Source organism: Python bivittatus, unplaced genomic scaffold (assembly GCF_059951505.1).
Source record: "Python bivittatus isolate LINGU-HERP-01145 unplaced genomic scaffold, Pbiv_v1 ctg000020_np1212, whole genome shotgun sequence".
Taxonomy (NCBI): Eukaryota; Metazoa; Chordata; class Lepidosauria; order Squamata; family Pythonidae; genus Python; species Python bivittatus.
This window is the reverse complement of record NW_028277030.1, coordinates 75,633,151-75,649,019: the sequence shown is the minus strand read 5'-3', so window position 1 is coordinate 75,649,019 and position 15,869 is coordinate 75,633,151. Positions and strand designations below refer to the sequence as shown.

Sequence of the window (15,869 nt, the reverse complement as noted above, 5' to 3'; positions counted from 1 at the left end):
CTAGGTCATTTATCCTCACATGGACCAAGAGGAAAGGTTAGCTATTGGTAGGTTTAAATAATTTCAGTAATCTCTCCATAATATTCTGTAAATGAGCACTTGGAAGACAACTCATCACATCATATTTGGTTTGTGCACAGCCACCTCAGTTCCTCTTAACAGGGAATCATCCACAACCATGATATGCCTCTTCTTTCTCCGGATGGCCTTTGGATTCCTTCAATCCATTGAAGCTCAAGTGTCTTCTACAATGTTTTGTGGCATGTCTTGCTCAGGTAGCTGAGAGGAAGAGCCCGATACCAGTTCCTCAGTTCTACTGCCTCTAATCTTCTTGCATCTTTGAGTTGGTCACATTCTTCCAGAATCAAGTGTTTGCCTCTGCCAAAGAGTTTTTTCCCTGTGGTTTGGTATTCTTTTAATTTCTCTGCTCCTTCTGGAGAGAGTCAACTGTCCTGGCTGGGAACTTTTCATCTTCCAAGATGCATCTCTCGTCAACTGCCTTTACTTTCTCCTCCAATAAGGAAACAAGCTTGCATTTGAGCAGGTGTACTTTGGGTCTTCTTCGGGCAGGAAGATAAACATTGCATAAACTTTGCAGATCACGATGATGCTTCCCTCACTGTCTATGTTGCTGTTACCCTTCTCTGCCTATTCCCTTAGTCAAACTTGGATACAAATCTTCCCTGTTTGCTTACTCTCTTTACAAGCTGCCAGGAGCTGCTTCTCTGGTTAAGGATTACTCTGGACTGAAAGAAGATGGGGAAAAAAAGAGAAAAGAAGAAAAAGGAACAGAAAATAAACAGTGTCTCCCTTTGACCTTCAGTGCCAAACTGCTGTTTTCAATCTCTTACAGTGATTGAAAAAAGGGGCAGTATGTGATTCTTATATGATTTCTGTTTAAATAATCTGTCAAAGTTTATGCAATAAAAACAGAAAAACGTGAAAGTGAAGAATTCTAAAGGCATCTTTACCAATGGTGGAATAAACATACAAAATGCACGTGGTTCAGCATAAACATATGTAAGATCATGTTTACAGAGATAACAAATCAATGCCTACCAGGGCATAACATATGTACTATAGCTATATAATATATTATCTCCTGTTACAGGGCCTTTATACCTCCAATATCAGCTGCAGAAAACAGAAACAGCAGGATGCTACTGCACTCAGATTCTGCTTGTTGTGGATTCCCTATCAATAGTCACCTAGCTGGCTACTATGGGAACAGTGAGACCTTTGATCTGATTCAGAATAATGCTTCTGCTCTTTAATAACTGACACAGAAAGAAACCAGCACATACCCAGCAGGAAGACTTATTACAGCAGCCTTAGTAGCATATGTGTGAATCTTCAGGATTAACTGCCCTGGAGATAAATGTTTCCATGAGAAACTTTCAACCATAAGTAACCCCTTGGGAATAACTTGGCTTTCTTTCTGTAAAAGTGCTAGAAAAATAGAAAACAGAACATATATTTATAATTAATGTATAACCGTACCTCTTTTTATAAATACAAAAAAAACCACCACCACCACCAACACAAAATTTGTTCTTAATCATCAGGGAAATTTAGTTTATAAATACCAGCAAACAATTTTCAACCAAATAAGCTGTAGTGAAAAAAAAGTTCATAATTTTTCTCCTGCTTTGAACTTACTTAGGCATCATGCCAGGACATGCCAGGACTTAAGAACTGTATTCATCTAAAGAAAAAAAGTAATCCAATGTAATCTTAAATATAACTACTAAGAAGTCTCACTGAGTTCAAAAGAAACATACTCTGCCATAAGCAGGAATAGGACTGAAGCCAAACACAGCTGAATGACCCCAGAGACACTTGTTTTATGTGAAAAAACCCTTAACACTGTAGTCATTTACACTGCCAATTTGGTTATCCTATGCAAATGTTCTTACAGAGGCATTAAAATTCCATGTAGTCAGAGTTAAAGGATTTTAACTTAGACACAGAAACACAAAGGGAAGCAAAATTACTTTTTTGCAAGTGCTCTTTCACTTCTCTGTATATCTTGGAGTTTTTCTTCATATAATCCCCCATTCCACTCTCCAGACAGCTTCTTCTAGAATAAAGTACTACTCTGGTTTGATGTTATATTTGTCTCTGTGTGTGCACACTTCTGTATGCGTGCATTGGGTACAGTTTGACTAAATTTTCAGTCTACAGTAATGAAAAGTTTACGGTGCAGTATTATCCAAATCACCACATTTTGTTCTCAGGAATTATATACCTAGGTAAATTGATATGGGACTGCAGTCACAGTGATTATGTTGATATTCCATCTGATTAGAAGTTGTAAATTATCTTGAAATTTCCAACTATCCTAAATATTCTGCTGATGACACAGAGCCACTTCTTGAATTTGTCCATTTTATTAGAGCACATTTTGTTGGGTGCATTCTGTTCCTCTTCTACTTAAGCCTGAATAGCCCAGTTATTTTACTAGGTATTTTATTAAGTAATCTCAATTTTTAATTTTTCAAAGTAAGGTTGAAATGTGGTAGAAAAAATAAGAGCAATAAAGATACATCAAAGACACACAGAAGCTGGAAGGAGAATCATGAAAACATTCATTGGTTTGGGCAAAGTCAGTTAACCTGATTTGAACACAGGAATGAAATGTGTTCAAGCCATTATGCAGAAAAGAAGCCATATTTGCAAAACACAGCTAAACATTTTTTGCAGAGTTTGCAGAATGAAAATCATAAAATGATCAGACAGAATTTGCAGAAGTATACATGATGCCACTAGTTGTATCTCCTTGGGGAGCACATTTCTTGCATTGAACAAAGTTTGCTGACACAGAGAATCCAAGACAGACAGAAAAGTTTGCAGATGAAGTCTTGAGGAATATGATAACAGCTTCCCATTCTCAAGATGACAGCTCCTTTTCATAGAGAATGATAGTTTGGGGTAAAGGTGAATATTACATCAAAGAAAAGAAAAATTATGTGATACATTTCTAGTATGATGAATAGGTATTTTCTTGCAGCAAGAACTGAATGAATTAATCATTTTAGTTTCAGAAGTGCTCACAGACTGGATGGTAATTTGCCTGCCTGATGCACAGCCTGCCTATTTTCACACACCACTTACATAGTCTGTAGATACTGACACATATTTAGTGATTACTATGCATATTGACATCAGTGACATGGGAAAATGTAGTCAGGAATTCTTGTGTGCCAACTTTAAATTTCTCCAAAGGAAACTGAAAGCCAGTGTGGCTTTGTTTGAAATGCTTTCTGCTTCATATAGAGGGCCAATTAAACAGCGAAGCCAATGGCTTTCAATATATGACTGGGTTCTGGTATAGGCAAAAACAGTTCAATTTATTAGGCACTGCAAAACATTTTGTAAACATTCACATCTGTACAAGAATAATGGGCTCTTCTTGAATCAGAACAGAACGTTAACATCAAAAAGGGATTTCTTATACTTGGCTATGAATAAAAATCAACAGGAATCAAGAGCAGTTATTTTGAATTGAATACAGAGGGACAATATGTACAGATTGTTACGGTAATACTTGACTCCTCTGAGTCATGGTAGGAAATTTGGAAAGTCTGGTTTTTAAGCATAAAGTAGACAAAGGACATAACTAAAAATGTTGGAATTTCTTTCTCTTCTTCTGCAGGTGTAAAGGAAGCCTACTCATTTAGGTGAAGAAACTCTAAGTTGGCAATGGCAAGCCATTTCTGTGTTGCTGAAAAAACCATGGATAGCATAACTGAAATATTTAGACAAGTTTTGGTACCAAATGAGACTTCTAGGTTGGAAGGTACTCCTCTAGATATTGGGGACAAGTATCAAGCTTTCACAAGTAAATCTAGATGTGATGATGTAGTCAGTCCAAAACGAAAAGAAATCTGATCACTGATGGAGCCAGTATTGAAGGAAGAATATCTTGTTTTATAAGGATGAAGTGAAATACCTAATTAATGCTAATATTAAGAAGATAAAGGTAATTTCAGCCATTGTGCTTAGTGAACTTGAACAGAAGGCAAATAAGTAAGGGTGGTTAATAGTTTTGTTTGCTTGAGAAAGGATAAAGTAGGACAGTGCACTGGAGAAATAAGAAAATTAATCTTAGGGAAGAAAAGAATGACAAATTTAGGCAAGATCATGAAGGGTAAGGATATTTTTATGATAATAAATGTACAGGATTTTTTTTTCTATGAGTAATGTAAGAATGTGAAAGCTGGAGATTGAGAAAGAGGAAGAAAGATAAACATCTTCCAATTAATCTGGAGATGGTTACTAAGAGTACCAGAGATTGTAAAAATAGCCAATCAATGAATTGTAGACCAAATAAAGACCAACTGCTCCTTTGAAACAATGAACAACAAGTAGGAATTCAAATACTTTGGGCATGCAATATGAGCAGAAAAGGGACTAGGTAAAACTACTATGCTTGGCAAGATTGTGGGAAATGCAGCAGTGTGGGCAGTTAATGGCATCGGTTACTTGGTGCATGTGATACTTCTGCTTCGCAAGCAGCATTGGCTTCTGTTGTGCTTCTGGGTGCAATTAAAAGTGCTGTTAGTTACCTTTAAAGCCCTTCATGGTTTGCGAGAGGGTTACTTACAGGACTGTCTCTCCCCAATTGTTTCTGCCCATCGTACCTGGTCTCACAGGCGGGGCATGCTCAGAGTCCTGTCAGCTAAGCAGTGTCAGCTTGACAAGGTACTTAGGCTTGAACTTGTGTTGCAGGCTCTCAGTTACAAAACATGGCCAACTACATAAGTATCTTTATTGCATATTAGGATAGAGCCACTTGCAACGGATTGTCTTCTGTCAACATCAAGGTGCATTTCCCTTCATGCATTAATATAATTTGAGGGTCTTTGGAACTCTTAATGTGAAATGTCCTTCTTTGCAAAGTGTATTAAATGACAATTTTACTGATATGTTAATATCTGGTTAAGTCCCATATGTTTCACTGGGCATTTCTGAAAGATTATTAGCAATATAGTACAAGTAGTAGGTATTTTTTCTTGTACCTCTGCTCTTGGGCTTATTGATTTTACTGATATCCTATTGTTAGTTGTTTTGTATTATGAGCCATTCTTTTTTATGATGAGCATGCTACAATAATAAATAAATAAATAATAAAAACTGCAAAATGGATTTTAGTTGCATGTGTATTTCAGTTGAATATTCTTGACCTAAAACTATTTATATGGTAATTGTCACAGAACACTAAAAATAAGGGAAAATGCATACAGAGAGTGACTATTATTGATTTAGCTGGCTTACTCTGATTTCTGAGCAGCTCTTAGAAGAAATCCAAGATAGTAATATTAATATTACTCTTCTACTTTGTATTAATCTTACCTCCAGTGTCTCCCCAATGTACTAATGCAGAAAAGCTAACTAGAATATCAGTAGGTTTCAAGCTGTCCACACACAGGTAATACAAGACTCGATCATCCACCATCTATAAGAAGAAAAAACCATTTGTGTTTAAATTCTAATGTTGTAGCCACTAACACTTGACAGCATTTTCAAAGTATGGTATTAGATAAAGAACTGAATGTGTCAAATCATTTTATCGAAGTCATGAATGTTGCTTTCCCATAGCTATTGGTGCTGTTTTAACCAATTGATAAAAAGGTTACACTGTTTTGTATGAAGAGTTTTATATAACTTTCTAAATTATTACTTAATTGGATGTTAAGAAAAAAATGACATCAGGAAGGCTGGGTCAAAGAATAAATGTCTATATTTACAAATTCTACAACATTAGATCACAATGCTTAAAATGCACTGAAAACTTTCAAAGTGAAAAAGACAATAGCATAATTATGTTGACTTGTGGTAAATTCATTCTGATAGATATTGCTGCAAATTAAAATTAGGATGTAGAGTCTAATTTTAGTTAACTGAAGAAGTCAAGAAATAATGTATGTAAAATTACTTATCTCCAGATATCAAGTTATATTTTACTAATCTAAAATTCAACACAGCTTTATGCTTGTAATAAAGATGTATGACTATAATGACATCTTGATTCATGGAAACTAGAAGTGGACATTGGAGCTATATATGGGCAGAAAGCAATGATATACTTACCATTACCACACTGAATCAATGACATTGTAACTATTTGCAATCATAGAACAGAATATATAAAAAACAACTTAGATCCAGATGCATGCAGACTTTGACCAGACCCATTATATAAAATATATACTTGCAGCATCTACATATCTTTATTCTTTACACATATAATATCTTCATGCTATATTCTATTCTCTCTCTATATCCTTCTATTGTTTCTGAATCCTACTGTGCTCTATATGCATCCTTCCAGTACCTGCTCAGCAGAAAAGGAGAGCAAAGAGAAGAACAAGAGAAGAATTCTGAAGAATAAAAATTAAACCATCAACTGGCACCATTTAGAGCTGATAAATGGAAGTAAACTAAAGAAAGCACCTATCTATCATGATTGCATGGCCAGTAAACAAGGCTTTATTTCCTTGAGAAAGGAACTGAAAACATTAGACAAAAAAAATGTATTAGGCAAGAACAAAGTGTGAACTAATAATTCCTGTGAGAACCAGAATAGATACTATAACTTACAAAAGATGGAAGCATGGTGTTGGAAAAGCTGAGATTCTCCCACAAAAAGCTCTTTGGAAACTCTCAAATACTTTTCATCCACTTGGCCAATGGAAGTGAAAGGCACTCTCTTTTCCTTTCCACTTTTCTTTCTTTTTGCTAAGTATGTTGTGTACATTTGAATGTGTGTGTACGGGTGCATGTAGAATATATTCCAGTAAAATAGTTAGAAAATGATCAATCATGCTCGGGGCTTGTTTGGTGGGACTTCTGCTGTCTTTGCTTAGACACTGCATAAAAGTTCCCTAAAAATTTTGCAACACTTAATGAAATCAACAGAATTTTCTAGTAATTAAGTCTCACTGATTTCACAGAGATGGTTATAAGTTGACTGAATCTAATCTATAATTTTGATTCATTTTGTATATAATACTGGCTTCACAATGACTAAATAGTAATCTATTTTGTGTAAAGAAAATTGCAGTTTTCAAAAATGCCATAAAGTGTACCATGAATATACTATTAATAAAGAGAAAAGCTAACACATTAAAAATCAATTTCACCAAGGTAATACTATGGGGGAGAGGGTAAGAGGGAGAAACATGCAAGTCAGGGGAGAGGGAAGCAGTTCCCCCAGCAGTTTCTACTTTTTTTGTTTGCTCCTTCTCATTCTCCTTCTTTCTCTCTCTCTCTCTGCATCTCTCTCTCCTCCTTATTGAATTCAGTGGGAAATTAAATAGCTACTTCAATTTCAGGGCTGGGGATTTTTTTTCATCTTCTAAAATATATATTTGGGGAATGAGGGGGCTCTTAAGTTCCAGTAAATTCAAAACCTATCTCAGTCCTTTATATAGTACATAGTTCTGTGACAATTGGTGATAGCAGAATGATTAACTAGTACAGTAAAAGCTGAAAGAGATAGTCCATATGTACAGTAAACGATTCTGCCACTAAATGGTAAAAATATATTTATACAGTAAGAGCAACTTGGATTCTATTCACCCACCAATTTCTCACGATATTCTGTGGACTGATTTTTCTTTCTCTATTTGCTTGTAAACTTATTTGCAAATTGTACACCACCTAAATCACAAAGTGCTCTAAGTGGCTTACAAATAGGACTGAAGCATCAAGTAAAAATAATGACTAAAAACAACAAAACAGAATCACCAAAATAATACACAGTTGCATAAGGGAGGATAACTATCTCAACATACTCCCCACCAACTACCATTAGGGAGCAGTTTATTCCACACTACCTCAGGGAATGTCAAAAGAGTCAGCTTTTTACAGCTTTACTAAAGCCCAGCTAAGCATGGTGTTCAACAAGGCAGGATGTCTTCTACGTTCCACAAGATTACAGTGCTTTACATCTTGGACTGAGAGTATGCTCTCATCTAGTTCCTACTGCTCAAGCAGAAACAATGGAAGAAATATAGTTTCATAGGTAACCAAGTCCTGAGTCACAAAGACTATTATAGGTGACAACCAACACCTTGAATTATACCTGGAAGCTCACCAATAACCAGAGCAGCTCATGAAGCAGTGGTATTACATGTAGGAAGCTGGAAGCATGCATAATTACTTGTACAACTGCTTTTTGGACCAGCTGTGACTTCCAAGTGGTCTCCACTCTCCACATGTAGAGGTGCATTGCCATAGTCCAAATGGGAGGTGACTGGGACATGAGTGACTGTGAAAAGAGTTTCCTGAACCAAGAACCAATTGGTGCACAAGATGGAGTTGTGCAAAGGCCCTTCTGGCCATGGTTGCCACCTGTGGATTAAGTAGGAGTTGAGAGTCCAGGGGGACCCCTAAATTACCAGTGCTGCCTGGGCAGTGCTACCCAAGAATTAAAGATGGTAAATCACTGTGACCACCAGGTCCTTGAAATCAAGGCTACTCAGTCTTGCTAGGGTTGAGCTTAAGCCTGTACTTCTAAGCCTGTTGTGATAAAGCTACAAACTTTTTTCTTATTTTAGTTAATTATTTTGTTTTTTTTAAAAGATGTCTCAACTTATGCCATGACCTTGAAGTAACCCCCATTTTGCTCTTATTATATTTGAAAAGAAAGCTCCATATATCCTATGAGTTCTTGAATTCAATCCTAGGGATTATTGCACTGTACCCTAGTTCTTCTCTAATACATGGGATATTTTCCCCAAGACTCTACATTTGGTCTTTAAAAAACATATTAACTGTTGAGTGCATAAGTTATTATTATTCTAATGCTGGGACATCCGTAGTGGGGTGGGGTGGGGTCATAACATTGTGACAACACAATTAAAGTCCTTATTAATGTGTATCATATGAACATGAAAAGGGGCAGGGTTTCAATCACACAGTTATGCCTATCATTTTTGACACCCCCATGGACATCTCTGTTCCAAAATATTACAAAAAGTAATTTGCAAATGCTATGGAGAACAGTGATTGTTCTTTTGTAAACATGAGGTATTGGTTTCTTGAATTTTCATTTGAAAGTGAAATCTTGTAGGATCTCTCAACCCAAAGTATTGTAATAAAATTGATTTTAAAGTTAATCATTTATGCTGTCAGTATTTGAATCATTTCTTTATGTTAATATTCTGTATAATAATGTTTATTTAATAAACACAAATGTTTCATCAATACAAAACTGAAATGTACTGGGATATGAATAAATTATATTGTCAATAAACTTACCCTAAAATCTGACTTCTGATAGTTATAGGCATAGGTATTTGGTTTGTGGAAAACATATAAATTCCTAAGAAAAATGAATGTGATTATTTTAGCATAAGTTATAAAAAAAAATCCCTCATGCTATGTCACACTTCACTGAATTAAGAAATATTCTTAACTTTTCAATATTAGAGGAGGAGAAGATAGAATAGTAGTAACAGTAGTAATTCATTCCCAATATATAGTAGAGCCCAAACTGACAAGCATTACTATCAATTGACAGAAATTATTTAGAATTTATAAATAACTGACAGCAATGAATTCCTTAGTTCTGGTTATCAATTCCTACTGCTCATTTAAAATCAGTTGGTAAAATTCTGGAGAATAGAGAACTATAGAAATGGGGGCTCTTGACAGAAAGATTAATTTCTTTATTGTTATCATGATATCCCTTTCAAAAAGGATTCCAGTGTTTGTGCAGGTAACCTTGGCAACTACTTGCCTTCTTGTTTGGGGTCTAAATGCAACTTACTTGCTATAAATTCAAGACAATGTTTTCAATACAAGAACATATTATGTTTTCAGAAATATAGGGCCACAACTAAAAAAAAACCCCACTGCTTCTTACTGAAAGCAAATACAGAAATCTTCATAGTCCATCCATATTTCCTTGGAAATAATGTTCTTTTCAAGTTCAATTTCTTCAACAGATTTATTTACTAATTGGTTGCTGAAAGCAGGGTCTGTTGATTCTGGTACCTGAGCAACTTCACTACTTATTTTTTCTGTAGATTCACCTATGTGGATAAGAAAAAATATAGAAAACTTTCCTCAGATTAAGACTATGCTTCTGAAAAAGAAAAGATGATGGTTTGCTGATGAACTTGAAAATATAAATAGGGCAAATCTTGATACTTCTAACATCTTAATAAAATAATGTAAATGAACATCCAATATACCTATTGAGTTAAGCAGTAATCCAATTCAGAAAACAAATTCAAAGCTCCAGAACTGGCCCAATCTGATCAAAACTGTTCTTGAGGTAATCATATCTGACTCAATGTCAACATCTGGAGAGATGAACAGGCTAATATGGGACAGGTGCATTTCTGTTTTTGACAGAATAAAATCACATTTTCAAGAATTCTAGAGCTTTAACCAGGAGTAAAATATGCCAAACTCCATAGAACTTAATGCAAGGTTTTAAACTATGCTTCTTTAAAATCTGATTTAAGTGTCTCTATCCCTTTGTTATTTTAAGACAGAATGTGGTGGAAGTTTCAGAAACACTAAGCTTCTGGGTTGGGGAACATCCATATCAAGTTTCAGACAGATGGGCTGAAGAGTTTTTTGTGTACAGTATATGGAAGGAGTGTTTGTATATTACTTTTTGAATGAGGTGAAGCTGATAGCTGTGACTGAAGTATATGGACTGAATTTATTAATCTTTTCACTAAAATCAGTCAGTCAGGAATCAGGAAACCTAGCTAATGCAACTCAATAACAACTATCACAAAACTGCTTAGAAGTAAAAACTGAGTTACAATTAGGTCAAACACATCATGGAACAAATGGTAAAATATCTCAACACCCATGTTTTCTTCAACTTATGTTCTGTGATTGAGTCACGTAATCATGATTAAATCTCAAGGGTCACGGTGATTTGAGTGCAGATGTGTCAGTCACTGAATCCAATGTCTTCTTTTTCCTATCATTGCATATTATGTAAAGAATTAAGTTATCATCTCTCCTATTTGCAGAATACCAGAGCTCCAGATAAGCAGATTGGAACTGAAATGTAATGGAAGCCCAACATTAAGAACAGGGAAGATGCAGACACACTTAGAGAAAGAAATAATCTGTTTCTTCTGCTATGTATGTACTTGTTATCAAAAGGTTATTGAAAATAAAGCAGCATTGGCAAATGGGTGTGGCAGTTTTAAGTACAATATAAGTACTACAAAGAGCTACACTGGCGATCTTCTGTAACTTAAGGACAAAAAGCAGGTTTATAACCAGCATCAGCACTATTCATCTCTTTTAGTAATGTGGATGTTCAGAGGAAGAAGGAAATAACACAAAACGTGTGGCCATTCCAGAGTCTAGAAGTCTACACCTGCACCAAAAAAAAAAAAATCTTTGCAAATTAAGTGCTGAGGCTACTGTTGGCTACAATCTTCACTTATTAACAGGACAATACAAAGAACCCCAAAGTAATGCCTATGGACAACACTATGCCCGAGGACCTGTTCCTTGGCATCCCCCAGGTTCCATGCCTCACCTGGCTTTTTTGCTTTGTGACTGTTCATGATTCAAGGCTAGCCATAGTGTGACTGGAGCACTCTCACTGGCACCCTCACTAAACCTTCATATGTAGGGTCTCAAAGTTCCAAATGGGTGCTGGGAGAGGAAAGAGAACACCTATGTTCCTCCCTCTCCTCTGTTCTTCTGAGGGACCTTCCTTTCTTTTATTTAGTTGAAGAGAACTGTGGAGTGATGGAGAAAAGAGGAAGAGGGGATCTCTGAGAGAGAAATAATGAGAGAAGAGTACAAAGAAGAATATAGAAATGCTAAGTCTTCTGAGTGAATCTCAAATGTTGGCAACCATTGCCCTGGTTAGGCAAATGTCACCATCAGCTAGTGACAGGGGCGGACAGCTTTGGGACATTAAAATCCCAAAGAAAAGACACTGAGTTTCTTTATTGTGTTTGAGAGAGTTGCTACAGCCTGCAGGAGGTGCAAAGGAGAGTGGGTCACCCAACTTGCTCCAAGAGTCATGGATAAGCCCATGCAGGCTTATACCAGTCTGATGGTCCAAGACATAGGAGATTACATGTAGATAAAAGGGGCAATCCTACAAACCCCAATGTCACCTAGTATACAGACAGACAGCAGTTTAGAAGGGATATGTATGACAGCCAACAAGGGATAAGAGAGTCGTGAGACAGGACTTCTGAATTTAGGAAGAAAATAGCTCCAGCCATATAAAAGAACAGTAGCTGAAATTAAAGAGGAAATTGTAATGGAGCAAAATTCTTATAAGTATTACTGGGCAAATGTCCTTCTAAGTGAAGGTGCACCATTCACAGCCAGGCACACAAGCAACTAAGCTGGTCAAAGATTATTTTTCCACTTGAAAGTTGAAGGAAGCATGCCAAGATCCAGTAGGCCCCAGGAAGGAGTCAGGGAAAAGAAAGAGCCAGAGAAAAGGAAGAGCCAGAGAAATAAGGGTGTAAATCCGAAAGAGACAATGGACCAGTTAGTAGAGGCCAAAACCATAGGAAGGAAGTGGGAGGGTGATGAGGCAAATTAACATGTTAATGTACACTCCTGCACTTCTCAAAGGGGAGAAATCTAGAAATAAGTCAGGCTTACAAAGCAATAATCAATTTCAGAAGACTATGCTGATCTTTGATCGCAATAATAACATTTGAATTTGAAGTCTCAGTTTCAGAGGATAATGACAAGACAGCAATATCCATGAAAACTTGGAGCAGATGAAAAAAAGAAAAGGCAGTTAAACATCAGGTCTGGAAAGCCCCCAAGCCTGTTGTAATTGGGGAGAGGCCTTTGAGAGTAAGGACACAGAGCAAAGAGGAGGTCTATGCTTTAGCCTATCCCCTTCTCTTTCAAGGGCCTTGCTTTTCCTTTATTTGGCAATGCCAGCCCTTTCAGAAGAAAAAGGGTCCAGAAAAAGAGAAGGAAAAAAAAGAGAGGAAAGAATACAGAGAAGAGCTAAAGATATTAGAACTGAAGAGAATGCAGCAGCAGCAGCCTAATCAGCAGAGCAGACAGACAGACAGAAATGAAGAATGGAGACAGCTTCCAAACAGTTCAAATGGTAAGAACAATGAGAGGCAGACCTAGGAAAAGAACAATGGAAAATACCTACTGAGGTTGGGGAGACTTGGAAGTTACATGAGTTCCCACCCCCTGCACTACAAACCAGTTCAATTACCCCACCCCCAAAACCAGAAGCAGCTGAAGGCAACTTCCTGGAGCAGTTCAGCTGCAAGCAGGCATTCAGGCTCTCAAGGGAATCAAGATCACAGCCAGCACCAAAAGGCTGAGCAGTAAAGAGGTCAGCAGTAGCAGCTACTATGGCAGACAGGCTATAACAAGTCTGTGTTAGAGATGCCAACCCTTCTACCTTGGAACTCACTCACCCTGCCCCCAAGTAACCCATCAGCTATGGGCTGGCTGGGTAGAGAGGGCTGAAGGGAAAAAAAGGCTGAAGAGAAGCAGACCCAGGAGGATTGGGGGAAAACGGTTAAGGTAGAATACCTAGTAAGAAAAAAAAAAGAGTACAATATAGAATATAGAATTCTATATATATATTCTATAGAATATAGAATTCTATATACACTAGAACTAAATGCAGATTAAGATTTGAAAATATAGAGCAAAAGCAGCAGGAAGTAAAATTCCTTATATTATAAAGAAAGCTTTATCCTACTTTAAACACTAGTTATTGGTAATAGGCTGTTCTTCCATAACTTTAATGTCAGCAAGTTTATCATTGTTGTTCCCATTTTTAAAATGCTGTTTTTTGAACTGATATTTTCATTATTTAGTTGATTTCCAAGCCTACTATTACTATTATTAACTGTTTTTCTCTTATTAATCTTCTGTAAATTGATGATTTTATGGATAATAGAACATGTAGAACTATTTCTACAGGTATAGCCTCATTTTGTTAAATAATTATTCAGTGTATGTAAATAATATAGAATACTATATTCAAATTAACAATATTTCAGTTCTTCATTTCACTGACTGATATTTTATTTCTTCCACCTTAATTTGTATGTTCAGTAAGTTGCATCCATATTCATATATATAACATGGAGATTTTGATCTCAAGCAATTTAGTTTAAGATCGAAATCTTTATTATAAAACAAATAATAATATGCTCTTCCTTCATTTTTTCATTTCATTTCCAATGTTATATTTAATTTTGAAGAAAAAGTCAAATAATTATAAAGCTTATAAGATTAATATCCAACACTGTAATTAATATTGATAGAATATCCACTTTTTCTTTCTTTTATCTATATTCAATACTCTAAGGCATCCAAATAATAGAATATTAAGAATTTATTATATAAATATCGTATTGAAATAAGATATTGTATCAAAACTGAGAAGATGGAGCAATAGATGACTCCATAAGTACAGTGACCATATGTCCTTTATTATATAGGGCAGTCTTTTATTTCAGAAAGCTGTCCTTTAGATGTATTTAATTATTTATTTTCTTGGTTTTGCTCTTGAATTTTTCTTTGTAAAGCAAAGTTATAAACATAAACTTTTTTTTTTTGTCCTTATGAACATCTTTCAGATTTGCTCCTTTTTCAGGTTTGTTCTTTATTTTTTCCAAGAAAATATCGTCACGGTATCTATAAGGCTAGATTTAATAATATGTTAAAGGATTGACCTAGTTATATATTCACACTTTATGGATATATTTTCAGTTTCTTCAAATGCCACTTGTTTAATCACTATTCTGCATAGTCTCTTCTGATTTTATTAGTACTGTTATATTTTTGGTTGTACTTCATCATATCTTCTGGTTGTTATAATTCACTAAAAATATTTTTTACAAAGCTGCAGTCCAACATTTCAATGGCTTAAAAATTTTCACCCAATATTGAAAATAAAATAGCTTTATATTTTCTTAGTAAAACTTAGTAAAGTCTTTTTCTAGCACATGTCTTCTGTGAATGCTGGCTTAAGAAGTATTCCAATCATTTCTGACTAAATAATGGGTATCTACAAAGTGATTGAATTGGGCTTATTTATTGTTAATTATATTTAAAATATAATTTTGAACCTAAGCCAATTATTTTTATTGGCCAAAATTTTTTTATCTTGATTTTAGAACATCATTCTTGGCTAAATGTTTACACTAAAGCAAAACATGCTTGTTTGTTTTGTTATAGTGATGGTGTTTTTTCATTTATGATTTGTAACAGTTTCTACAGCTGAAAGTTACAGCAAAAATACCATTAATTCAAAATACACTGAGAAAAAAGCACAGGGTTATTGTTTTTATAAATGTCACATTTCAAAACTAGCATTTTGGCTGTCCAGAGTTCCATTTGGTATATGGCCAGCCATATAAATTTGTTTAATAAATAAACATCCTAAGAACTGTAAAGCCAAGGGCAATGGGTTCAAATATTAATTCAAATCCTGGATGTGCTGATGGCTTTGTGGTAATTTCTGTTCTGCCTGATGGCAAGAAAACTGTAATGTAAGTTCTTCTACTATAAGATTGATGCCATTCTCCCCTTTTAACTATTATTTCATGTTTACATTCTGTGTGCCTCGTAAACTTGGTAGTCTATGTAGTTGTGTCTAACTTATTCTTACTCTCATATAACATAGTATTTTTTTCACAACAATTTTTATGCAGCACAGAACTCTGGGGATCAGATGAAATGGTCTGGTACTTATGGAATTTCTGTGATCACACACTTCTTTCTTTTGCTTGTGAATCCCACTTCACTTTATTTCACTGACCACTCCAGTCAATGCCAGCTCTGAATGGCTTATAGATCTAACATATGTAAGCAGGATTTAAACAATCAAAACAATTGAAATTAAACAACAGACCAAT

General features: G+C 35.5%; 1 protein-coding gene across 1 annotated transcript in view; it reads right to left on the bottom strand.

Moving 5' to 3' along the window:
* ADGB (androglobin) overlaps positions 1–15,869 on the bottom strand; it is a 109,650-nt gene that overhangs the window by 45,728 nt on the left and 48,053 nt on the right. The window contains exons 15-18 of the mRNA XM_088141781.1: positions 9,875–10,043; positions 9,268–9,331; positions 5,356–5,458; positions 1,305–1,449 (exon numbers count right to left, since the gene is read on the bottom strand). Of these exons, the coding sequence (XP_087997907.1) occupies positions 1,305–1,449; positions 5,356–5,458; positions 9,268–9,331; positions 9,875–10,043 (481 nt within the window). The remainder of the gene's footprint in view (positions 1–1,304; positions 1,450–5,355; positions 5,459–9,267; positions 9,332–9,874; positions 10,044–15,869) is intronic.